Genomic DNA, 26,294 nt, shown 5'->3' on the forward strand with positions numbered 1-26,294 from the left:
GCCTCGGGGCCATTTTTGCCATCCATGGCTTACCCAACGTCCTTGTCAGCGACTGTTGGAGTCTTAATGGTCACCTGCACACACGTGCAGGGCCAGTATAAAAGGTTGGCTGCCATGTTGTTTAGGCACTCTGGAGTTGTAATAAAGAAGACTAAGGTCATACTAAGTTTAGCTCCCAGTACTCAGCCTCATGGAGTTCTTTTATACACAACACCCTTGTTCTCTCGCTGTGAGGGGAGCCCTTGTTCTCTCGCTATGATGGTTTTGATGATCTCCCTGTACCTTTGCAACATAGTTGTCCCCCTGAAATTGTTAGGCTATAATATCACAGACTGGCAGTTCTCCAGTGCCCATCCAAATTGACTGGTGCGTTTTAGCGGGAATTGTGAGTATCCTAGCTCTACTCACCTAATGTTGACATACAGTAAATGCCTCAACCTCTTATCCTGCTGAGTGCTCACCTCACCTCCAGCTCTCATTGATGAAGCTGAATGTAAATGACCATTATAATCAGCAATATTTCTTTTTCTAGGACCTGAGTTCAGCATTGCCCAGAGGACAGATGTGTCAGGATGAGCAGCGACTTGAAGTCATCTTTGCTGATCTGGCAAGACACAAAAATGACGCGCAGCAAAGGAGCTGGGCATTGCATGAGGATGAGAGCATCATTTCCTGCTACTTGGAGGAACTGCTGGGTATTCTGGTGAGTATTGGATAAGAAGTGTTGCAGCTTGCAAACCCCCCCCCCCCCCCAGTGGGTTCTGTATTACCGTTTAAATCATGTGATTGTGTGGGCTGGATATCCTGGGAAACAAAATCTTTCTTCTTCTTGCAAAGCACACAGCTCATGAGTACCCTGACCCACCACGCTCCATCACTGGGAATGTACCTCTTCTGATGTAATATCATATGTCATCCATGTGACCATTCACTCTCCTATACAGTAGAGAAAGTTTGACTATTAGTTCACTTTGTCTTGTTTATAAAACAACATTCATTGACTTCAAGTGCCATCTTATGTGCAGCAATGCTTTGGTTGCATATTATCCAAACGCAGCATGAATACCTCAGATCTGTCACAGTTCCTCAAACTGGATCTCTTGGGAACAGCTGCAGCAGCTTGTGCCAATAGTTCAGGACAGCACACACTTGATCTGAAGATTCTGCCACTGCCGCCCTCTGCAACATTCTGTTTGGCACTGACTGAGGCTGCAAAGGTAGCTCCTTGGGATACCCAGTGTTTGGGAAAGGAGAGGAACATACGAACAATGACGGACAGGTAAAGACCACCTGGTCCATCGAGCCTGTCCCACACAATCCCGATACCTTGTGTATCACAACCTATACACTCCACCCCACCCAAAACCATGTGATCTTCTGGGAGAGGCAAAGAAAAGCTGAAAAAAACCCGGGCCAATTTAGAGGGAAGAAATCTGGGGAATTTCTTTCTATAAATGTCTTTAATTTATAGAAACATTTCTGTTTACATCTTATTTGTCTTTGTACATAGCCAGTCAGCCACATTGGCTTTTTCTTACCACACTTCCTTCTTTTGATTTTGGGTACATGTTTGTTTTCCACATTTTTAATCTTATTCTTAAAAACGTTCCATTTATATTAAACATCGGTCGCATCACCGAGGAGGGTTAGCCAATTTACCCGTTCCAAATCATCTGCCATTTTGGAGAAGTTTGCCCTTCTGAAATCTGGTACGAGTTGCAGGTTCTCAGTACCTTTTAGTTCTATGAGCCAATTGGAACCGTATAATGTTGTGATCACTGTTGCCCAGATGTTCCCGCAATTCAGTTGGAAGGAGGGTGTTAATGAATTGCTGGCATTATGGTGTGAAAGCAACAAAGCTTCCTTCAAAAATAACTACAAATGTTTTTAGAACAATAAGAGCCACACCTCTACTGAGTCAGAGCAGGGAGCCTTGCGAAGAACATAGAGGTAACTATCGAGAATCATTTAAACGAGACAGGTGGGGGGAGGGTAGCGTGACATTATGGGGAAGAAGGTTGAAAACTGGAGGGTGTGGACACACCAAACCTGAGAGGTTATATGGACTGGAGATCAGGGGCAGGCAGGCACTGCAGCACATGAAAGGTGGGGAATCCATAATAAGATAAATGTACATGAATGAATTCTAGAAACATTAAAGAAAGGAGAATTTGCATTTATATAACACATTTCACAACCTCAGGACATCCCAAAATATATTTAAAGCTGAGATAGATAGATTTTTGGACTCTCGGGGATCGAGGAGTATCGAAATCGAGCAGGAATGTGGAGTTGAGGCTCATGGGGCCGCATGGCCTATTCCTGTTCCTATTTCTTATGTTTTTATGTCCTACTCCTGCTCCTAATCCTTATGTTCTTAAAACGCTTCAGAGGCAATTCATTCATTTTGATGTGTCGTCACTGTTGTAGGAAATGCTGCAGCTAATTTGTGTACAGCAAGCTCCCACAAACAGCAATGAGACAAAGGGCTAGATAATCTGTTTTGGTGGTGGTGGTGGTGAGGGATAAATATTAGCCAGGACACTGGGAGAACTCCCCTGCTCTTCTTCGAATAGTGCCTTGCATATCCATTCATCAGTGCAGCACTCCCTCAGTACTGCACTGAAGTGTCAGCCTAGATCTTGTACTCCAGTGTCTGCTGTGGAGCTTGAACCCACAACCTTCTGACTGAGAAGGGAGAATGCTGCCACTGAACTACGGCTGATGCAGGGGTACAAAGGAACCTTAATATAAGTCAAGGTTATTATTAATATAAGTGAAAAGGAATTGGTAATGGAGAATATAATGGGATGTAACATAGACAAGTCTCCAGGGCCTGACTGTTTACACCCTAGGAAACTGCAGATGGGTTAGTCATAGTTTTCCAAAACTTTCTAAATTCACTTTAGGTTTGAATTGGAAAATTACAAATGTCACTCCATTATTTAAGAAGGGAGGATGGGAGAAACCAGGTAACTACTGGGATGTCCGTTTAATATCAGTTGTGGGGAAGTTTCTGGACTCTGCCATCAGGGACAGTGACTGAGCACTTGATCAGGTATAACCTGATCAGAGTGAGTCAGCATGGATTTACAACGGGTAGGTCATGTCTGACTAATCCATTTGTATTTTCTGAGGAGGTCACTAATGTGGTAGATAAGAGAGTGTTTATGGATGTGTCTATATGACTTCTAGAAGGCATTTGATAAGATTCTACACAAGATTATTAGCAAAAAGAAAAGAGCATAGAATTGGGGGTGACCTTGTGACATAGGTTGGTAATTGGTTGAGAGATAGGGGAAGGAGAGTGGGAATAAAGGGAATGTATTCTGATTGGCAGGTTTTGACGAGTAGTGTTCCCCAGGGATCTGTACTGGGTCATCAGTTTTTTACCGTATATGTTCATGACAGATGAAGGAAAAGAACATTTTTTTATTCGTTCACGGGATGTGGGCACCGCCATTGCCCATCCCTGATTGTCCTTAAGTGGCTTGCTAGGCCATTTCTGGCTGTTAACAGTCAATCACATTGCTGTGGATCGGGAGTCACAAATAGGCCAAATCAGGTAAGGATGGCAGATTTCCTTCCCTAAAGGGCATTAATGAACCAGATGGGTTTTTACGTCAGTTCGATAGTTTCATGGTCACCATTACTGATACCAGCCTTTATTCCAGATTTATTTAATTGAATTTAAATTCTTCAGCTGCCGTGGTGGGATTTGAACTCTGAATTACTAGTCCAGTAACATTACCATTATGCTACCATATTCTATATATCCAAGTTTTCAGATGACACATGGAGGCACAGTAAATTGTGTAGATGGGACATAGACAGGTTAAATGAGTGGGAAAAACTATGGTTGATGGAGTTCACTGTGGGGAAGTGAGGCCATCTGCTTTGGATCTGAGAAAGGCAAATGGGTACATTGTCTTAATGGCAAGAGACTAGGAACTGTGGAGGAGCAACGGGATTTTTGTGTCCATGTACACATCAGTAAAGGCTAGTGCACAGGTAAATCAAAAAGCTAATGGAGGAGTTGTAATACAGAAGTGAGGAAGTGATGCTTCAGTTGCACAGAGCCTTGGTCAGACCCCATCTTCTGTACTGTGTTTGGTTTTGGGCACCGCACCTCAGGAAGCATACCCTGGCCTTGAAGGGGATACAGTTCTGATTCAGTAGTGTTAAATTATGAGGACAGGTTGCATAAACTTGGCTTGTGTTCTTTTGAGTTTAGAAGGTTGAGGGGTGATCTAGTTGAGATCTTCAAAATAATAAAGGGATTCAGTAAGGTAGTTACAGAGAAACTATTTCCTCTGGTGAGGGATCCAGAGCAAGGGGACACAATCTTAAAATTAGATCTAGGCCGTTCTGGAGTGAAATCAGGAAGCATTTTTTCTCACAGTATTGGAAATTTGGAATTCTCTCTCAAAAGGCTGTGAATGCTGGAGGACAATTTTCAAAACTGAGATCGGTAGATTTTTGTTAAGTTAAGGATTTTAAGGGATCTGGAGCTAAGGTGGGTAAATTGAGTTTGAGGTACAGATCAACCATAGTCTTAATAGAATGATGGAACAGGCTGGATGGGCTGAATGGTGGTCCTCTTCTATTGCAGTCTCCCGGCTGCTGCTGAGGATTGCGTTATCTACCCTTAGGTGAGGGAACATAGTATTAATTAAACTGATGAAATGATCATGGTGAGATGCCAGTTAATGACTTTCACGATCAACATACTCAGCAGGGAGCCAGTGGTTCTCCAAATATGATCGGGTGCGAGGTCGCAGAGTCAACATGTGGGGAGTGGGTGGGAAGAGAACAACTGAGCAGGGGAGGCTGTCATAGAACCTGGTGGGTGCTGTATTCTCTGGAGCTCTCACACAGCACAGTGATCCTGTACTTGGTCTATCCTTTGATCTTGTTGCTTGTTTATTTCTTTGTTCCAGCTGCCTTACTCAGCGTTATTTTTTACTGACAAATTAAACAGATTATTTCAGAAGCAAGAGAACATAGTATTCCAATCAATACAGAGATGTGTCAGGTCCCGGAGCGACTCTCTACATCACTAATTACTCGCACTGTTTCTCTTTCCTTCCTCAGACTGACGCAGATCCTGAAGTTTGTAAGAGGATGACTAAGAAGAACCGCTTTGAACCAATTCTTTCACTTATTGCTTACTACCAGATGGTAAGATTACTGAAGACTGGGTGTTGGAGTGTGGTTAATGTGCATGGTGCGCCAGAGAGGGATATCCTTTGCACTTTCCAATATTATATTTTGGATTTACTTTGTAAATTATTTTTCTAATTTCTCTCCTTTACTCAAAGCTTGACCATGAGTAAATGCAGATGGTGCTCTGTCCTACCTGTGTCATTGTTGGTGGTGAGGAAGTTCCTGATGGTGCAAGCAATGAAGTAGGACAGCAATGGAGAAAATTTAAAACTGTGTTCAACAGAGTCCAGGAAAAATATATTCCGCTAAAAAACAAGAACAAGTTACAGTGCAGGGAACTATGAGCATGTAGCTCTGGTCTCTACTATCTTTAGCATTAACATTTTTAGCACAGTACAAGGTAATTCAGCCCTTCTTCCTTGTGCTGAATTTAGGTGCCTTTTGAGGCCTAATTTTATACAGTCACATCTCCCCCCTTTACCCCTCGCTCGTCCCATCTCCCTGCTCTACCCCTCACAAATTCCATCTCCCTGCTTTACCCCTCCTTTCTAATGTGTACAGGACTCCTTTCTAAACCATTATGTAAAAAGCCCAACAAGGGAGGATTCTCTATTGGATCTAGTAATGGTGAATGAACCACAGAAGATAAGAGAAGTAAAAGTAGGGGAACATCTAGGCAATAGTGACCATAATATAACTCGCTTTAAGATAATAATTGAGAAGGACATAAGTATGACGAAGTCCAGGGTAATAGATTGGAGAAAAGCTGATTTTGAGGGGCTGAGAATAGAACTTGGGAAAATAAAATAGACAACAATATTGGGAAACAATGACATAGAACAGCAATGGGGAACGTTTAAAACGGTGTTCAACAGAGTCCAGGAAAAATATATTCCGCTAAAAAAACAAGAACAAGCTTTACACGACTGAGACGCCATGGATGAATAAAGCAATATGGGAAAACTTGAGGGTAAGGAAAAAGACAAACATTAAATATATGGACAGCAGGGGAGAGCATGATAAGGGAGAATACGAAGAGATTAGGAGAGAAGTCAAAAAACAATTAGGAAGACAAAGAGAAGCTATAAAATTAAATTATCAAGGAACATTTTTTTTTAAGTAAAATATTTTACAGATGCATAATTTTTTTTTTAAAAGGAAGGTTGGTATGGGAATGGACAGAATAATACCACAGGCAGTGATAGAGAGATGACAGAAATATTAAATAATTATTTTGCTTCAGTATTTACCAAGGAGATAGCACAGGTGGACGTGATATCAGACGATATCTTTGAAAGTAGATAAATCGGCAGGACCAGATGAAATCTATCCAAGGCTATTAAAAGAAGCAAGGGAGGAAATTGCAGAGGCTCTGAGCATCATTTTTCAATCCTCCCTGGCTACAGGAGTATTGCGAGAGTATAATTGTTTAAAAAGGGAGGAAGGGATAAACCGAGTAATTACAGGCCAGTTAGTTTAACCTCCGTGGTGAGTAAATTATTGGAATGAATTCTGAGGGAAGGTATAAACCTTCATTTAGAAAGACAGATTAATCTAGGACAGTCAGCATGGATTTGTTAAGGGAAGGTTATGTCTGACTAACTTGATTGAATTTTGTGAGGAGGTAACAAGGAGGGTCGATGAGGGCAGTGCATTTGATGTGGTCTACATGGATTTTAGCAAAACTTTTGACAAGGTCCCACATAGCAGGCTGATCAAAAAAAGTAAAAACCCATGGGATCCAAGGGAGAGTGGCAAATTGGATCTAAAATTGGCTCAGTGGCCAGAAGCAAAGGGTAATAGTTGACGGGTGTTTGTGACTGGAAGGCAGTTTCCAGTGGGGTTTCACAGGGCTCAGTGCTCAGTCCCTTACTTTTTGTAGTGTGTATTAATCATTTAGACTTCAATGTAGGGGGCTTGATAAAGAAATTTGCAGATGATATAAAAATTGGCCGTGTGGGTGACAATGAGGAGGAAAGCTCTGGACTGCAGGAAGATATCGATGAATTGGTCAGTTGCAGAAAAGTGGAAAATGGAATTCAATCTGGAAAAATGAGGTAATGCATTTGGGGAGGGGCAACAAGGCAAGGGAATACACAATAAATGGGAGAATTCTGAGAGGTGTGAAGGAACAGAGGGACCTTGAAGTATATGTCCACAGATCCTTAAAGGTAGCAGGACAGGTTGATAAGGTAGTTAAAAAGGCATATGGAATGTTTGCCTTTATTAGCCGAGGCATAGAATGTAAGAGCAGGGAAGTTATGCAAGAACTGTATACAACACTAGTTAGGCCACAGCTTGAGTACTGCGTACAGTTCTGGTCACCGCATTGCAGGAAAGATATGATTGCACTAGAGATGGTGTTGAGGAGCTTTACGAGGATGATGACAGGACTGGAGAATTTTAGCTATGAGGAAAGATTGGATAGGCTTGATTTTTTTTGGAACAGAGGAGGCTGGGAGACCTTATTGAGGTGTATAAAATTATTAAGGGCCTAGATGTAATGGATAGGGAGGATCTGTTTCCCTTAGGGGTTGATAACCAAGGGTCATGTATTTAAAGTAGTGGGTAGAAGGATTAGAGAGGAGATGAGGCCAAAACATTTCACCCAAAGGGTGACAGGGGTCTGGAACTCACTGCATGAAAAGGGTGGTAGAGGCAGAAACCCTCATCACATTTAACAAGTACTTGGATGTGAACTTAAGAACCATAACCTACAGGACTATGGATCAAGAGTTGGAAGGTGGGATTAAGCTGGATAGCTCTTTTCGATCGATGGGCCAAATGGCCTCCTTCTGTGTCGTAATTTTCTTTGTGTCGTAATTTTCTATAAAATTAGTAATCAGGGGCCCAAGTTTCGAGCCGCGCCTAGAACGGCGCAGTCCCGACCTGGACGCCCGTTTTTCGCGCCACAAAGTGCACCTAAAAAAAACCTCCAGATTCTCCACCTCCCTGCAGGTCCTCTGGCCCTTGGCGCAGCGCAGCACGAGCTGTAGGGGGCGGAGCCAGGTCCCTGCGCTGAAAACAGTGCCGGGACCTCTGCACATGCGCGCTACAGTGGGCACACAAGTGCAGTAGCTCCGGGCGCCCAAAACTGGGTGGGAGGGGCCGATGCACGCAGCCCCGAGCCCTGGCAAAATGGCCTCACTGGGGCTGCGAGCATAAGGCTCCTCCCACGCCCAGCTCCTGCTTCCTCCTGACCCGACTCGACTCTCGCTTCCCGCCTCTGGACACCGACCCGACTCCCACTACCCCCCCCCCGCCCCCGGACTGGACCCGACCCAACCCCCGCCTCCAGACCCGACACTGACACTGACACCGACCCGACTCCCGCTCCCCGCCTCCGGAGTGGACCCGACCTGACTCCCGCTCCCCCCCCCCCCCCCTCCCCTGCTCCCGGACTGGACCCAACCCGACTCCCGCACCCGGACCCGACCCGACTCCTCACCCCCCCCCCCCCCCCACCACCTCCGGACTGGATCCGACCTGACCTCCCTCTCCCCGACCTGACCTCCCTCTCTCTCCCTCCCCCTGAACCGAACCGACCTCCCTCCCATCACCACCCCGCCCCCGACCCGCGCACCCCCCGACCCGACCCGACCCAACGCCATCTACCTGTAAATCTGGTGCTGGGGACGGGCCCTGCCCGAAGTCTCAGGCCCGGCCCGTTCAGCCTCCCTCCCACTTCTCCTTTCCCTGCCCCCCCCCCCGTTCTCCTTTCCCTCCCCCCCCCCTTCTCCTTTCCCTCCCCCCCCCCCCAATCTCCTTCCCCCCCTCAATCTCCTTCCCTCCCCCCGCCCAATCTCCTTCTCCCCCCGCCCAATCTCCTTCTCCCCCCGCCCAGTCTCCTTCTCCCCCCGCCCAGTCTCCTTCTCCCCCCGCCCAGTCTCCTTCTCCCCCCGCCCAGTCTCCTTCTCCCCCCGCCCAGTCTCCTTCTCCCCCCGCCCAGTCTCCTTCTCCCCCCGCCCAGTCTCCTTCTCCCCCCGCCCAGTCTCCTTCTCCCCCCGCCCAGTCTCCTTCTCCCCCCGCCCAGTCTCCTTCTCCCCCCGCCCAGTCTCCTTCTCCCCCCGCCCAGTCTCCTTCTCCCCCCGCCCAGTCTCCTTCTCCCCCCGCCCAGTCTCCTTCTCCCCCCGCCCAGTCTCCTTCTCCCCCCGCCCAGTCTCCTTCTCCCCCCGCCCAGTCTCCTTCTCCCCCCGCCCAGTCTCCTTCTCCCCCCGCCCAGTCTCCTTCTCCCCCCGCCCAGTCTCCTTCTCCCCCCGCCCAGTCTCCTTCTCCCCCCGCCCAGTCTCCTTCTCCCCCCGCCCAGTCTCCTTCTCCCCCCGCCCAGTCTCCTTCTCCCCCCGCCCAGTCTCCTTCTCCCCCCGCCCAGTCTCCTTCTCCCCCCGCCCAGTCTCCTTCTCCCCCCGCCCAGTCTCCTTCTCCCCCCGCCCAGTCTCCTTCTCCCCCCGCCCAGTCTCCTTCTCCCCCCGCCCAGTCTCCTTCTCCCCCCGCCCAGTCTCCTTCTCCCCCCGCCCAGTCTCCTTCTCCCCCCGCCCAGTCTCCTTCTCCCCCCGCCCAGTCTCCTTCTCCCCCCGCCCAGTCTCCTTCTCCCCCCGCCCAGTCTCCTTCTCCCCCCGCCCAGTCTCCTTCTCCCCCCGCCCAGTCTCCTTCTCCCCCCGCCCAGTCTCCTTCTCCCCCCGCCCAGTCTCCTTCTCCCCCCGCCCAGTCTCCTTCTCCCCCCGCCCAGTCTCCTTCTCCCCCCGCCCAGTCTCCTTCTCCCCCCGCCCAGTCTCCTTCTCCCCCCGCCCAGTCTCCTTCTCCCCCCGCCCAGTCTCCTTCTCCCCCCGCCCAGTCTCCTTCTCCCCCCGCCCAGTCTCCTTCTCCCCCCGCCCAGTCTCCTTCTCCCCCCGCCCAGTCTCCTTCTCCCCCCGCCCAGTCTCCTTCTCCCCCCGCCCAGTCTCCTTCTCCCCCCGCCCAGTCTCCTTCTCCCCCCGCCCAGTCTCCTTCTCCCCCCGCCCAGTCTCCTTCTCCCCCCGCCCAGTCTCCTTCTCCCCCCGCCCAGTCTCCTTCTCCCCCCGCCCAGTCTCCTTCTCCCCCCGCCCAGTCTCCTTCTCCCCCCGCCCAGTCTCCTTCTCCCCCCGCCCAGTCTCCTTCTCCCCCCGCCCAGTCTCCTTCTCCCCCCGCCCAGTCTCCTTCTCCCCCCGCCCAGTCTCCTTCTCCCCCCGCCCAGTCTCCTTCTCCCCCCGCCCAGTCTCCTTCTCCCCCCGCCCAGTCTCCTTCTCCCCCCGCCCAGTCTCCTTCTCCCCCCGCCCAGTCTCCTTCTCCCCCCGCCCAGTCTCCTTCTCCCCCCGCCCAGTCTCCTTCTCCCCCCGCCCAGTCTCCTTCTCCCCCCGCCCAGTCTCCTTCTCCCCCCGCCCAGTCTCCTTCTCCCCCCGCCCAGTCTCCTTCTCCCCCCGCCCAGTCTCCTTCTCCCCCCGCCCAGTCTCCTTCTCCCCCCGCCCAGTCTCCTTCTCCCCCCGCCCAGTCTCCTTCTCCCCCCGCCCAGTCTCCTTCTCCCCCCGCCCAGTCTCCTTCTCCCCCCGCCCAGTCTCCTTCTCCCCCCGCCCAGTCTCCTTCTCCCCCCGCCCAGTCTCCTTCTCCCCCCGCCCAGTCTCCTTCTCCCCCCGCCCAGTCTCCTTCTCCCCCCGCCCAGTCTCCTTCTCCCCCCGCCCAGTCTCCTTCTCCCCCCGCCCAGTCTCCTTCTCCCCCCGCCCAGTCTCCTTCTCCCCCCGCCCAGTCTCCTTCTCCCCCCGCCCAGTCTCCTTCTCCCCCCGCCCAGTCTCCTTCTCCCCCCGCCCAGTCTCCTTCTCCCCCCGCCCAGTCTCCTTCTCCCCCCGCCCAGTCTCCTTCTCCCCCCGCCCAGTCTCCTTCTCCCCCCGCCCAGTCTCCTTCTCCCCCCGCCCAGTCTCCTTCTCCCCCCGCCCAGTCTCCTTCTCCCCCCGCCCAGTCTCCTTCTCCCCCCGCCCAGTCTCCTTCTCCCCCCGCCCAGTCTCCTTCTCCCCCCGCCCAGTCTCCTTCTCCCCCCGCCCAGTCTCCTTCTCCCCCCGCCCAGTCTCCTTCTCCCCCCGCCCAGTCTCCTTCTCCCCCCGCCCAGTCTCCTTCTCCCCCCGCCCAGTCTCCTTCTCCCCCCGCCCAGTCTCCTTCTCCCCCCGCCCAGTCTCCTTCTCCCCCCGCCCAGTCTCCTTCTCCCCCCGCCCAGTCTCCTTCTCCCCCCGCCCAGTCTCCTTCTCCCCCCGCCCAGTCTCCTTCTCCCCCCGCCCAGTCTCCTTCTCCCCCCGCCCAGTCTCCTTCTCCCCCCGCCCAGTCTCCTTCTCCCCCCGCCCAGTCTCCTTCTCCCCCCGCCCAGTCTCCTTCTCCCCCCGCCCAGTCTCCTTCTCCCCCCGCCCAGTCTCCTTCTCCCCCCGCCCAGTCTCCTTCTCCCCCCGCCCAGTCTCCTTCTCCCCCCGCCCAGTCTCCTTCTCCCCCCGCCCAGTCTCCTTCTCCCCCCGCCCAGTCTCCTTCTCCCCCCGCCCAGTCTCCTTCTCCCCCCGCCCAGTCTCCTTCTCCCCCCGCCCAGTCTCCTTCTCCCCCCGCCCAGTCTCCTTCTCCCCCCGCCCAGTCTCCTTCTCCCCCCGCCCAGTCTCCTTCTCCCCCCGCCCAGTCTCCTTCTCCCCCCGCCCAGTCTCCTTCTCCCCCCGCCCAGTCTCCTTCTCCCCCCGCCCAGTCTCCTTCTCCCCCCGCCCAGTCTCCTTCTCCCCCCGCCCAGTCTCCTTCTCCCCCCGCCCAGTCTCCTTCTCCCCCCGCCCAGTCTCCTTCTCCCCCCGCCCAGTCTCCTTCTCCCCCCGCCCAGTCTCCTTCTCCCCCCGCCCAGTCCCCTTCTCCCCCCGCCCAGTCCCCTTCTCCCCCCGCCCAGTCCCCTTCTCCCCCCGCCCAGTCCCCTTCTCCCCCCGCCCAGTCCCCTTCTCCCCCCGCCCAGTCCCCTTCTCCCCCCGCCCAGTCCCCTTCTCCCCCCGCCCAGTCCCCTTCTCCCCCCGCCCAGTCCCCTTCTCCCCCCGCCCAGTCCCCTTCTCCCCCCGCCCAGTCCCCTTCTCCCCCCGCCCAGTCCCCTTCTCCCCCCGCCCAGTCCCCTTCTCCCCCCGCCCAGTCCCCTTCTCCCCCCGCCCAGTCCCCTTCTCCCCCCGCCCAGTCCCCTTCTCCCCCCGCCCAGTCCCCTTCTCCCCCCGCCCAGTCCCCTTCTCCCCCCGCCCAGTCCCCTTCTCCCCCCGCCCAGTCCCCTTCTCCCCCCGCCCAGTCCCCTTCTCCCCCCGCCCAGTCCCCTTCTCCCCCCGCCCAGTCCCCTTCTCCCCCCGCCCAGTCCCCTTCTCCCCCCGCCCAGTCCCCTTCTCCCCCCGCCCAGTCCCCTTCTCCCCCCGCCCAGTCCCCTTCTCCCCCCGCCCAGTCCCCTTCTCCCCCCGCCCAGTCCCCTTCTCCCCCCGCCCAGTCCCCTTCTCCCCCCGCCCAGTCCCCTTCTCCCCCCGCCCAGTCCCCTTCTCCCCCCGCCCAGTCCCCTTCTCCCCCCGCCCAGTCCCCTTCTCCCCCCGCCCAGTCCCCTTCTCCCCCCGCCCAGTCCCCTTCTCCCCCCGCCCAGTCCCCTTCTCCCCCCGCCCAGTCCCCTTCTCCCCCCGCCCAGTCCCCTTCTCCCCCCGCCCAGTCCCCTTCTCCCCCCGCCCAGTCCCCTTCTCCCCCCGCCCAGTCCCCTTCTCCCCCCGCCCAGTCCCCTTCTCCCCCCGCCCAGTCCCCTTCTCCCCCCGCCCAGTCCCCTTCTCCCCCCGCCCAGTCCCCTTCTCCCCCCGCCCAGTCCCCTTCTCCCCCCGCCCAGTCCCCTTCTCCCCCCGCCCAGTCCCCTTCTCCCCCCGCCCAGTCCCCTTCTCCCCCCGCCCAGTCCCCTTCTCCCCCCGCCCAGTCTCCTTCTCCCCCCGCCCAGTCTCCTTCTCCCCCCGCCCAGTCTCCTTCTCCCCCCGCCCAGTCTCCTTCTCCCCCCGCCCAGTCCCCTTCTCCCCCCGCCCAGTCCCCTTCTCCCCCCGCCCAGTCCCCTTCTCCCCCCGCCCAGTCCCCTTCTCCCCCCGCCCAGTCCCCTTCTCCCCCCGCCCAGTCCCCTTCTCCCCCCGCCCAGTCCCCTTCTCCCCCCGCCCAGTCCCCTTCTCCCCCCGCCCAGTCCCCTTCTCCCCCCGCCCAGTCCCCTTCCCCCCCCCCGCCCAGTCCCCTTCCCCCCCCCGCCCAGTCCCCTTCCCCCCCCCGCCCAGTCCCCTTCCCCCCCCGCCCAGTCCCCTTCCCCCCCCGCCCAATCTCCTTCCCCCCCCGCCCAATCTCCTTCCCCCCCCGCCCAATCTCCTTCCCCCCCCGCCCAATCTCCTTCCCCCCCCGCCCAATCTCCTTCCCCCCCCGCCCAATCTCCTTCCCCCCCCGCCCAATCTCCTTCCCCCCCCGCCCAATCTCCTTCCCCCCCCGCCCAATCTCCTTCCCCCCCCGCCCAATCTCCTTCCCCCCCGCCCAATCTCCTTCCCCCCCGCCCAGTCTCCTTCTCCCCCCGCCCAGTCTCCTTCTCCCCCCGCCCAGTCTCCTTCTCCCCCCGCCCAGTCTCCTTCTCCCCCCGCCCAGTCTCCTTCTCCCCCCGCCCAGTCTCCTTCTCCCCCCGCCCAGTCTCCTTCTCCCCCCGCCCAGTCTCCTTCTCCCCCCGCCCAGTCTCCTTCTCCCCCCGCCCAGTCTCCTTCTCCCCCCGCCCAGTCTCCTTCTCCCCCCGCCCAGTCTCCTTCTCCCCCCGCCCAGTCTCCTTCTCCCCCCGCCCAGTCTCCTTCTCCCCCCGCCCAGTCTCCTTCTCCCCCCGCCCAGTCTCCTTCTCCCCCCGCCCAGTCTCCTTCTCCCCCCGCCCAGTCTCCTTCTCCCCCCGCCCAGTCTCCTTCTCCCCCCGCCCAGTCTCCTTCTCCCCCCGCCCAGTCTCCTTCTCCCCCCGCCCAGTCTCCTTCTCCCCCCGCCCAGTCTCCTTCTCCCCCCGCCCAGTCTCCTTCTCCCCCCGCCCAGTCTCCTTCTCCCCCCGCCCAGTCTCCTTCTCCCCCCGCCCAGTCTCCTTCTCCCCCCGCCCAGTCTCCTTCTCCCCCCGCCCAGTCTCCTTCTCCCCCCGCCCAGTCTCCTTCTCCCCCCGCCCAGTCTCCTTCTCCCCCCGCCCAGTCTCCTTCTCCCCCCGCCCAGTCTCCTTCTCCCCCCGCCCAGTCTCCTTCTCCCCCCGCCCAGTCTCCTTCTCCCCCCGCCCAGTCTCCTTCTCCCCCCGCCCAGTCTCCTTCTCCCCCCGCCCAGTCTCCTTCTCCCCCCGCCCAGTCTCCTTCTCCCCCCGCCCAGTCTCCTTCTCCCCCCGCCCAGTCTCCTTCTCCCCCCGCCCAGTCTCCTTCTCCCCCCGCCCAGTCTCCTTCTCCCCCCGCCCAGTCTCCTTCTCCCCCCGCCCAGTCTCCTTCTCCCCCCGCCCAGTCTCCTTCTCCCCCCGCCCAGTCTCCTTCTCCCCCCGCCCAGTCTCCTTCTCCCCCCGCCCAGTCTCCTTCTCCCCCCGCCCAGTCTCCTTCTCCCCCCGCCCAGTCTCCTTCTCCCCCCGCCCAGTCTCCTTCTCCCCCCGCCCAGTCTCCTTCTCCCCCCGCCCAGTCTCCTTCTCCCCCCGCCCAGTCTCCTTCTCCCCCCGCCCAGTCTCCTTCTCCCCCCGCCCAGTCTCCTTCTCCCCCCGCCCAGTCTCCTTCTCCCCCCGCCCAGTCTCCTTCTCCCCCCGCCCAGTCTCCTTCTCCCCCCGCCCAGTCTCCTTCTCCCCCCGCCCAGTCTCCTTCTCCCCCCGCCCAGTCTCCTTCTCCCCCCGCCCAGTCTCCTTCTCCCCCCGCCCAGTCTCCTTCTCCCCCCGCCCAGTCTCCTTCTCCCCCCGCCCAGTCTCCTTCTCCCCCCGCCCAGTCTCCTTCTCCCCCCGCCCAGTCTCCTTCTCCCCCCGCCCAGTCTCCTTCTCCCCCCGCCCAGTCTCCTTCTCCCCCCGCCCAGTCTCCTTCTCCCCCCGCCCAGTCTCCTTCTCCCCCCGCCCAGTCTCCTTCTCCCCCCGCCCAGTCTCCTTCTCCCCCCGCCCAGTCTCCTTCTCCCCCCGCCCAGTCTCCTTCTCCCCCCGCCCAGTCTCCTTCTCCCCCCGCCCAGTCTCCTTCTCCCCCCGCCCAGTCTCCTTCTCCCCCCGCCCAGTCTCCTTCTCCCCCCGCCCAGTCTCCTTCTCCCCCCGCCCAGTCCCCTTCTCCCCCCGCCCAGTCCCCTTCTCCCCCCGCCCAGTCCCCTTCTCCCCCCGCCCAGTCCCCTTCTCCCCCCGCCCAGTCCCCTTCTCCCCCCGCCCAGTCCCCTTCTCCCCCCGCCCAGTCCCCTTCTCCCCCCGCCCAGTCCCCTTCTCCCCCCGCCCAGTCCCCTTCTCCCCCCGCCCAGTCCCCTTCTCCCCCCGCCCAGTCCCCTTCTCCCCCCGCCCAGTCCCCTTCTCCCCCCGCCCAGTCCCCTTCTCCCCCCGCCCAGTCCCCTTCTCCCCCCGCCCAGTCCCCTTCTCCCCCCGCCCAGTCCCCTTCTCCCCCCGCCCAGTCCCCTTCTCCCCCCGCCCAGTCCCCTTCTCCCCCCGCCCAGTCCCCTTCTCCCCCCGCCCAGTCCCCTTCTCCCCCCGCCCAGTCCCCTTCTCCCCCCGCCCAGTCCCCTTCTCCCCCCGCCCAGTCCCCTTCTCCCCCCGCCCAGTCCCCTTCTCCCCCCGCCCAGTCCCCTTCTCCCCCCGCCCAGTCCCCTTCTCCCCCCGCCCAGTCCCCTTCTCCCCCCGCCCAGTCCCCTTCTCCCCCCGCCCAGTCCCCTTCTCCCCCCGCCCAGTCCCCTTCTCCCCCCGCCCAGTCCCCTTCTCCCCCCGCCCAGTCCCCTTCTCCCCCCGCCCAGTCCCCTTCTCCCCCCGCCCAGTCCCCTTCTCCCCCCGCCCAGTCCCCTTCTCCCCCCGCCCAGTCCCCTTCTCCCCCCGCCCAGTCCCCTTCTCCCCCCGCCCAGTCCCCTTCTCCCCCCGCCCAGTCCCCTTCTCCCCCCGCCCAGTCCCCTTCTCCCCCCGCCCAGTCCCCTTCTCCCCCCGCCCAGTCCCCTTCTCCCCCCGCCCAGTCCCCTTCTCCCCCCGCCCAGTCCCCTTCTCCCCCCGCCCAGTCCCCTTCTCCCCCCGCCCAGTCCCCTTCTCCCCCCGCCCAGTCCCCTTCTCCCCCCGCCCAGTCCCCTTCTCCCCCCGCCCAGTCCCCTTCTCCCCCCGCCCAGTCCCCTTCTCCCCCCGCCCAGTCTCCTTCTCCCCCCGCCCAGTCTCCTTCTCCCCCCGCCCAGTCTCCTTCTCCCCCCGCCCAGTCTCCTTCTCCCCCCGCCCAGTCCCCTTCTCCCCCCGCCCAGTCCCCTTCTCCCCCCGCCCAGTCCCCTTCTCCCCCCGCCCAGTCCCCTTCTCCCCCCGCCCAGTCCCCTTCTCCCCCCGCCCAGTCCCCTTCTCCCCCCGCCCAGTCCCCTTCTCCCCCCGCCCAGTCCCCTTCTCCCCCCGCCCAGTCCCCTTCTCCCCCCGCCCAGTCCCCTTCCCCCCCCCCGCCCAGTCCCCTTCCCCCCCCCGCCCAGTCCCCTTCCCCCCCCAGCCCAGTCCCCTTCCCCCCCCGCCCAATCTCCTTCCCCCCCCGCCCAATCTCCTTCCCCCCCGCCCAATCTCCTTCCCCCCCCGCCCAATCTCCTTCCCCCCCCGCCCAATCTCCTTCCCCCCCCCGCCCAATCTCCTTCCCCCCCCGCCCAATCTCCTTCCCCCCCCGCCCAATCTCCTTCCCCCCCCGCCCAATCTCCTTCCCCCCCCCGCCCAATCTCCTTCCCCCCCCGCCCAATCTCCTTCCCCCCCCGCCCAATCTCCTTCCCCCCCTTCTCCCCTTTATCCCCTTCTCCCCCATCCCTCCCCCTTCCCTCCCTCTGCTCCCTCCCTCTCCCTCTACCCCCCTCATCCCCCTCCCCTCGCTGTCAGAAACACAGACACTGACAGATAGAGAATGAGAGACACACACAGACAGACAGAGAGATAGAGACACTGACAGAGACACACTGGGGGGGGGGGGGGACATCCCAGCACGCTGTTGGAGGGCTCCCGGTCCTGGTAAGTAGAAAATGTTTTATTTATTGATTTAAAAAAAAAAAATTTTCTTATTAATTTTTTTTGATTGATTTATTGGTTGATTTATTGATGTATTTATCATTTATTATTGATGATGGCTCTTTATTTGTAAAACTGAAGTGTTTAATGTTTGTAAACTTCCCTTTTAAACCCCCGCCCCCCCATTCCCTACGCCTGATTTGTAACCTACGCCTGATTTTCTAAAGTGTAGACAAGGTTTTTTCGACCATACAAAATTCTTCACTTACTCCATTCTAAGTTAGTTTGGAGTAAGTTTTCACTGACGAAACTTTGAAAACAGGCGTCAGTGGCCGGACACGTCCCCTTTTGAAAAAAATATTCTGTTCCAAAGTGAAACTGTTCTAACTGACGAGAACTGGAGCAAACTAAATGACGAGAATTCCGATTTCTAAGATACTCCGTTCTACACCAGTTGCTCCTAAAAATCAGGAGCAAATCATGTGGAAACTTGGGGCCCAGATAACTGCATTTAAAATAAAGAGGAGAAATCTTAAATAAAATAATGAAACTCAACGAGGATAAAACGCCTCGTCCGGATGGATTGCACCCACGCATTTTAAAAGAATCTAGGGAAGAGATAGCAGAGGCATTACGACACATATTTAATAATTCGTTAGAAAAAGGTGTAGTGCCAGAGGACAGGCAGATAACTAACATAATACCTATATTTAAGGAGGGAGATAGAACATGTCCAGGGACTATAGACTAGTCAGCTTAACATCGATGGTAGGAAAAATAATGGAATCCCGGAGAAAATAGAAGCACATCTAGAAACCAAAAATATAATAATGAATAGTCAGCATGGATTTCAAAAGGGAACGTCTTGCTTGACCAACCTCATGTAATTTTTTGAAGAGGTAACAGAATGAGTAGATAAGGGTAATGCAGTAGATGTAATATATCCACATTTTCAAAAGGCCTTCGATAAGGTACCCCATAATAGTCTAATGAATAAGGTCATAGAATGCGGACTTGGGACAAGAAGCAGAATGGAATGCTAGCTGGCTTTAAGGCAGAAGCAGAGAGTAGGGGTAAAGGACAATTCTTTAGAGTGGCAGAAGGTGGGAAGTGGTGTTCCACAAGGATCAAGTAACCACTGTTGTTCACAATTTATATTAACGATTTAGACTTTGGAATCAAAAACTCAATTTCTAAATTTGCGGTGACACCAAGTTGGAGGGGTGAAAGTCAACACTGAGGAGGACTGCAACAAATTACAGGAGGACATTAATAAATTTGCAGAACGGGCATATAATTGGCAAATTAAATTCAACACAGATAAATGTGCGGTATTACATTTTGGCAGGAAGAATAGGGAGGTCACTTATTACTTGGAGGGTGTGAGTCTGGGTGGGAGAGAGGAACAAAGGGATCTCGGATATAAATACACAAATCACTAAAAGTTGCGACACAGGTTGACAAGGCCATAAAAAAGCAAACCAAACACTAGGGGTTTATTGCGAGAGGGATAGAATTGAAAAGTAGGCAAGTTATGCTAAACCTGTATTGAACCTTGGTTAGACCACACTTGGAGTACTCGTTACAATTCTAGTCGCCATATTACAAAAACGATATAGAGACACTGGAGAGGGTGCAGCGAAGATTTACAAGAATGATGCCAGAAATGCAAGGGTGAACCTTTCAGGAAAGGATGAACAGGCTGGGTCTCTTTTCCCTTGAAACGAGAAGGCTGATAGTGGTCTTTAAAATTATGAAAGGTTTTGATAGAATAGATATAGTGTTTCCACTTGTGGGGAAGAGAAAAACTAGAGGTCATCAATATAAGATAGTCACTAAGAAATCCAAGAGGGAATTCAGAAGAAACTTCTTTACTCAGAGAGTGGTGAGGGTGTGGCTGAAGCGAATAGTATCGATGCATTTAAGGGGAGGCTAGATAAGCATATGAGGGAGAAGAGAATAGAGGGTTATGCTGATAGATTTAGATGGGAGGAGGCTCGAGTGAGCATAACACCGGCATGGACTGGTTGGGCCGAATGGCCTATTTCTGTGCCGTATATCCCATGTAATCCTATGTAATCCCATCTCCCTGCTTTACCCCTCACTAATCCCATCTCCCTGTTTTACCCCACATCCTCTGACGTTCGTCCTGCAGAAATTACTCCATACCTTTCTGAATGCTTTCATTGATTTAGCACCAATCTCCACTTGTGGCAAAGCACTCCACATATCCAGAATGCAGTGTAAAAGTTTCTTCTTCCTCTTTCTGTATTTGATGTTTATCTTCAGATTTATGTCTTTGATTTACCTAATCTATGTTAACCTTGTGTGTTCCTTTTATTGTTTTGTCCATCTCTATCAAATCCTCACTCAAGTCTTCAGTTTGAGAGAATACAGCTGTAGCTTCTCTTGACTTTCAAACTAACTCAGGGCCCACTTCTAGTGAGATAGCCAAAGCTGCATACGGTATTATAGATGTGGCCTAACCATCATTTTCATTAATCATCACCGGGGAGGTGCGAAAACCCTCTGCTCAACAACTGTCCACAGTAAACTGGACAAATCTGTTAATGGGTAAGTGGGAGGTGTTCTAAAACTAATTGAATGTGATACAGTTTATACCCCGAAGGTGCAAGAGTTCGACTTCCCAAACAAAACAGCCATAGACGGCTAAAGAGGTAAGGAACAACATAAAACTAAAAGAAAAATGCTAAATCTAGCACAGATCCTGGCAAATGGGAGAGATGCAAAGAACAACAAAAGCTGACAAAGCAGATAGGAAGAACTACAGAAAGGGAGTATGAAGAGAAATTTGCAAGGAATATCAAAATCAATACAATAAATGTTTACAATTATATTAGGAAAAAGGTGATCAGGAGCAATGTGGGACTTCAAAAATTGGTAACAGTGATATTGTAAATGAAAATAAGGAAACGACAGCCATGTTGACTAATTACATTACGTCAGTATTTACAGTAGAAGAGGATAGCATGCTGAATTTCCCAAGGAAACTAATATTGAAACAGGGTAACAGCAAAGTAACAGTAATGAAGAAAATAATGTCCCTGAAATCCCGGTTTCTTCTTCCCGACGGCGTTCAACTAAAAATAGGACAAAAGATGTGCATTTACCTTTTGGTCGAACGCTCGCCAAAGATCCCAGACTCGAGGCCTCCTCCTCTTGCGCAACTGAGCGTGTTCATGTAGGGGCATCCGTAGGAGTCACATGGGCCTGAACACCCAATCACGGTAAAGTATTTTCTCATTCATGGTAATAGGCATTTTGTAAGTCCAAAACTCCTATTACTATGAATGAGAAATACCCCCAAACACTACATAAAACTTTTTTAAAAAACACCTCACATAAATACATTATAGAAATTAAAGTTGATAAAAATGTTCTTGAAAAAAAATATTAGCATTTTTTTTTAAAGTTTTAATTATGGTTTAAAATAAAATTACCTGAGTGGGCAGGGTTTTTAACAAATATGTATTTTTAAATTTTATTTTAATATGTTTTTGATATGTTTTTAAACTCTTATGCTGGTAAAAGTAGGCTATGCGAGAGTTTTAAGGACATTCGCTGGGCAAATAGCCCAATCTCTGCCGTGGGAATGTCCTCACTCCCAAGATGCATACGATCTGTCAAGCCAGAAACTTGTCAGATCGGATAAGTCGGCATTGCGTGCCGAAAACCGGCTTCTCCGATGCCTTCCCGGGTCCGTACACACTCCATATGGACCCGGGGAGGCCGGAATTTCAGGGCCAATGGCACTAAAGAGTGACAAATCCCCAGAATCATATAGAATCATAGAAATTCACTGCACAGAAGGAAGCCATTCGGCTCATCGTGTCCGTGCTGGCCGACAAACAACTATCCAGCCTAATCCCACTTTCCAGCTCTTGGTTCATTGCCTTGTAGGTTATGGCATTTCAAGTGAATTTCCAAGTGCTTTTTAAGTGCTATGAGGGTTTCTGCCTCTATCTTTCAGGCAGTGAGTTCGAGACCCCCACCACCCTCTGGGTGAAAACATTTCTCTTCAAATCCCCTCTAAACCTCCCACCACTTAGTTTAAATCTATGCCCCCTAGTTATTGACCTCTCTGCTAAGGGGAGTAGGTCCTTCCTATCCACTCTATCTAGGCCTTTCATAATTCTATACACCTCAATAAGTTCCAGGGGTTTAAAGGGAGTAGGTAAAAGCACTGCAGTTGCCCAAACTATAATCTTCCAAAAATCTCTCGATTTGGGACCTCTTTATTTTAGATTGGAAAATTTTGCATACCACTCTGCTATTTAAGAAAGGTGAGAGAGGGACACCAGGGAATTATAGACGAGTTAGCCGAACATCTGTTGGGAAATTATTAGAGTCTATAATTAAGGATAGAGTCACTGAACACCTTGAAAATTTTCAGTTGGTCACAGAGGACCAGCATAGATTTGTAAAGCGTAGGTCTTGCCTGACGAATCTGATCGACTTTTTTAAAGTGGTGACTAAAGTAGTGGACGAGAATGTCTATGGATGTTATTTATTTGGACGTCCAGATGCCATTTGCTAAACATAAACTCATACAGACCCCTCATAAGCCACTGGTAGCGAAAGTTGAAGCTCATGCAATTGAAGGCAAATTATTGACCTGGTTAGGAAATTGTCTGAGCAGCAAGAGGATCATTAAAATGTCACGAACAGGTACAGAAAATAATCAGAAAGGCTAATGGAATGCTAGCCTTTATATTTAGAGGACGAGAATGCAAGGGGGTAGAAGTTATGCTACAGCATACAAACCCTGGTTTGACCATACAACAACAACTTTTATTTATATAGCACCTTTAACTTGGTGAAATGTCCCAAGGTACTTCACAGAAGTATTATGAGATTTTTAAAGAAATTGACAGAGCTGCATAAGTAAAAATTAGCGCAGGTGACCAAAAGCATGGTCAAAGAGATAGGTTTTAAGAAGTATCTTGAAGGAGGAAAAAGAGGTAGGCAGTGAGTTCCAGAGGTAGGCAACAGTGGTTGAGCGATTATAATCAAGGATGCTCAAGAGAGCAGAATTAGAGGAGCGCAGACATCTCGTGATGTTGTGGGGCTGGAGGAGATTACAGAGATAGGGAGAGGTGAGGCCATGGAGTGATTTGAAAATAAGGATAAGAATTTTGAAATCGAGGCGTGGCTTAACCAGGAGCCAATGTAGGTCAGCGAGCACAGGGGTGATGGGTGAGTGGGCCTTGGTGCGAGTTAGGACATGGGCAGCCGAATTTTCAATGACCTCAGGGTTACTTAAGGTAGAATGTGGGAGGCCAGCCAGGAGTGCATTGGAATAGTCAGGTCTAGAGGTAACACAGGCATGGATGAGTGCTTCAGCAGGGAATGAGCTGAGGCAAGGGCGGAGACGGACGATGTTACGGAGGTGGAAATAGGCGGTCTTGGTTATGCTGCGGATATGTGGTCGAAAGCTAATTTCAGTGTCAAACATGACACCAAAGTTGCGAACAGTCTGGTTCAGCCTCAGACAGAAGTTGAGGAGAGGGATGGAGTCACTGGCTAGATAACGGAGTTTGTGGCGGGGACCGAAAACAATGGCTTCGGTCTTCCCAATATTCAATTAAAGAACATTTCTGCTCATCCAGAACTGGATGTCAGACAAGCAGTCTGACAATTTAGAGACTGTGGAGGGGTCGAGAGACGTGGTGGTGAGGTAGAGCTGGGTGTCATCAGCGTACATGTGGAAACTGATGCTGTGTTTTCGGATGATGTCGCCAAGGGGCAACATGTAGATGAGAAATACGAGGGAGCCAAGGATAGATCCTCGGGGGACACCAGAGATAACAATGTAGGAGTGGGAAGAGAGCCAATGCAGGTGATTTTCTGGCTACGATAAGAATGGAACCAGGCGAGCAGTCCCACCCAGCTGGACGACGGTGGAGGGGCGTTGGAGAAAGATGGAGTGGTCAACCGTGTCAAAGGCTGCAGACAAGTCAAGAAGGATGAGGAGGGATCGTTTTCCTTTGTCACAGTCACAAAGGATATCACACCTGGAGAACTGAGTGCAGTTCTGGGCACCACGGCTTAGGAAGAAGGATATATTGATCTTGGAGGGAGTGCAGCATAGGTTTAACAGCATGATACCTGGACACCCAAGGGTTAAATTACGAGGAGAGATTTCACACACTAGGGTTGTTTTCCCGAGAATTTATAAGGTTAAGGGGTGATTTGATCAAAATGTTCATGATATTAAGGGGAACTGATAGGGTAGATCAAGAGAAATGATTTCCACTGGTTGGGGAGTCTAGGAATAGGGGACAGTCTAAAAATTAGAGCCAGACCTTTCAGGAATGAAGTTAGGAAACACATAGGGTGGTGGAGGTTTGAAACACTCTTCCAAAAACAGCAGTTGATGCTGGGTCAGTTAACTTTAAATTGGTGATTGGTAGATTTTTGTTAAGCAAAGCTATCAAAGGATTTGTGGCAAAGATGGGTATAGGGAATTAGGTCACAGATCAGCAATGATCTGATTGCATGGCGGAATAGGCTCGAGGGGCTAAATGACCTCCTCCTGTTCCCATGTTCCTATAAACATTATACTGACTAAAGGAGTTCTCCAGCTTCTCTGAATTCCTATAATAGCTAATCTGATATCCTTTCATCATGTTTTGCTCCTACTTGACTTCTCATTTCCAACTACTCTCACTCACTGATTGTTCTGATTATTCCGTCTTTGGTGTCAAAACACCATCTTTTATACTTGTGATTTACAAAGGAAATTCCTTTGTATTAACTTCACCAATCTCTACAATTCACCTCTTTTGACCAATCGGAGTGACATATTTTCTGGCAGAGGTTTCCTTTTATAATGATAACTATCTTAGACAGGCCTGTAAGTGCTTATAATGAACAACTGTTAAATGCTCGAGGGAGGAAAAGATTGATCCATTTACTGCAAGTGTGCTTAACTTATTGTCCATAAATATCTACAGAAAATCAACCCAAATAAGGACGATCTTCAGAGCCCTCTGAGAGATTCCTTTCCTGTTGTTTTGGCCAATGGGGGAGCAGGGGAAGGTAAAGGATGACCACTTTTGTGATCATCTGAAGGCAAATTATTGACTTGGTTAGGAGATTGTTTAGACGGTAGAAGACAGAGAGTAGGGAAAATAGGTATGCACTCAAGACTAGTGACTAGCACTCGGGAGGACTGCTACTCCTGGCATCACAGGAACATTTATTTCCATTTAAATTTTAGGCCACAGCAACCTCTCAAGAATTCCAAGTGGGGCAGGTCCGGCTCCTGCTCCGCACAATAGAAGCTTATTCCTGCAAAGGGGCACAGAACAGATGTTCAGGCTTCAAAGACATTATACGGGCCTAAAGCTTGTTTTAGGCAGCTGCCCGGGACGCCAGCAAGGGTGCATTTACCATTCGAGCGCAGGACATAGTGCTCTGAAATTGGTCCTTTTTGTCCCCATGGTTGTGCAACCAGAACTCATTTCTACCCGTCTTCAGACCTAAATAGTTTTGTGTTGTTTACCATTGTGGCTAGCGCAGGGTTTGTGGGATGAACTATAAATTGCTCCATGGCACTGCCATGCAGGTTATGCAGTGCAGTGTATAAGAGCATAAGAAATAGGAGCAGGAGCAGGCCATTTGGCTCCTTGAGCCTGCTCCGCCATTGAGTAAGATCATGGCTGATCTGATCATGGACTCAGCTCCACTTCCCTGCCCGCTCCCCATAACCCTTTACTCCCTCATTGCTCAAAAATCTGTCTATCTCCGCCTTAAATATATTCAATGACCCAGCCTCCACAACTCTCTGGGGCAGAGAATTCCATAGATTTATAACCCTCTGAGAGAAGAAATTTCTCCTCATCTCAGTTTTAAATGGACGGCCTCTTATTCTGAGACTATGTCCCCTAGTTTTAGTTTCCCCTATGAGTGGAAATATCCTCTCTGCATCCACCTTCTCGAGCCCCCTCATTATCTTATAAGTTTCAATAAGATCACCTCTCATTCTTCTGAACTCCAACATGTATAGGCTCAACCTATCCTCATGTCAACCCCCTCATCTCCGGAATCAACCGAGTGAACCTTCTCTGAACAGTCTCCAATGCAAATATATCCTTCCTTAAATACGGAGTCCAAAACTGTACTCCAGTTGTGGCCTTACCAATACCCTGTACAGTTGTAGCAGGACTTCCCTGCTTTTAAACTCTATCCCCCTTGCAATAAAGGTCAACATTCCATTTGCCTTCCTGATTACTTGCTGTACCTGCATACAAATTTTTTGTGTTTCATGCACAAGGACCCCGAGGTCTCTCTGTACTGTAGCATTGTGCAATTTTTCTCCATTTAAATTATAATTTGCTTTTCTATTATTTCTGCCGAAGTGGATAACCTCACATTTTCCAACATTATACTCCATCTGCCAAATTTTTGCCCACTCACTTAGCCCGTCTATATCCCTTTGCAGATTTTTTGTCTTCCTCACAATTAATCATCAGCAAACTTGGCTGCATTACACTCAGTCCCTTCAACCAAGTCATTAATATAAAATGTAAATAGTTGAGGACCCAGCACCGATCCCTGCGGCACCCCACTAGTCACTGTTTGCCAACCAGAACATGACCCATTTATCCCGACACTCTGTTGAGGGTATTATACTGCAGTCTGCTAGTTACAGTTGTTGACGTACTGTCCCAATTATACCAAGAGTGCAATCAGAGGGATTGGGATCAGAGTGTGCAACTTGGCTGCATCACTACTTAAAATGTGCTAGATTAATAAGTTGCTCAAATACGTTATCAAATTTAATGTTAATTATTCTAAAATTATATTTAGTAAAAACTAGATGAGAAAAAATTCTATCTGTATTATTTCTCCGAAGCACGTACTCTCAGAACTTCAAAAATTTTTTTTGTAAAATCAGGGTGTAAGCACCAGCTGAAGACCTGGTGAACACTGACAGCACTCTGGGGCT

The 26,294-nt window shown here is 52.6% G+C and overlaps 1 protein-coding gene across 3 annotated transcripts in view; it reads left to right on the plus strand.

The window, feature by feature from the left end:
- nckipsd (NCK interacting protein with SH3 domain) overlaps positions 1–26,294 on the plus strand; it is a 280,231-nt gene that overhangs the window by 215,800 nt on the left and 38,137 nt on the right. For all 3 annotated transcript variants that reach the window (XM_070895841.1, XM_070895842.1, XM_070895843.1), the window contains exons 6-7: positions 533–703; positions 5,095–5,181. In XM_070895841.1, coding sequence (XP_070751942.1) covers positions 533–703; positions 5,095–5,181 — 258 coding nt within the window. The remainder of the gene's footprint in view (positions 1–532; positions 704–5,094; positions 5,182–26,294) is intronic.

This window comes from Pristiophorus japonicus, chromosome 12 (genome assembly GCF_044704955.1).
Source record: "Pristiophorus japonicus isolate sPriJap1 chromosome 12, sPriJap1.hap1, whole genome shotgun sequence".
Classification (NCBI taxonomy): Eukaryota; Metazoa; Chordata; class Chondrichthyes; family Pristiophoridae; genus Pristiophorus; species Pristiophorus japonicus.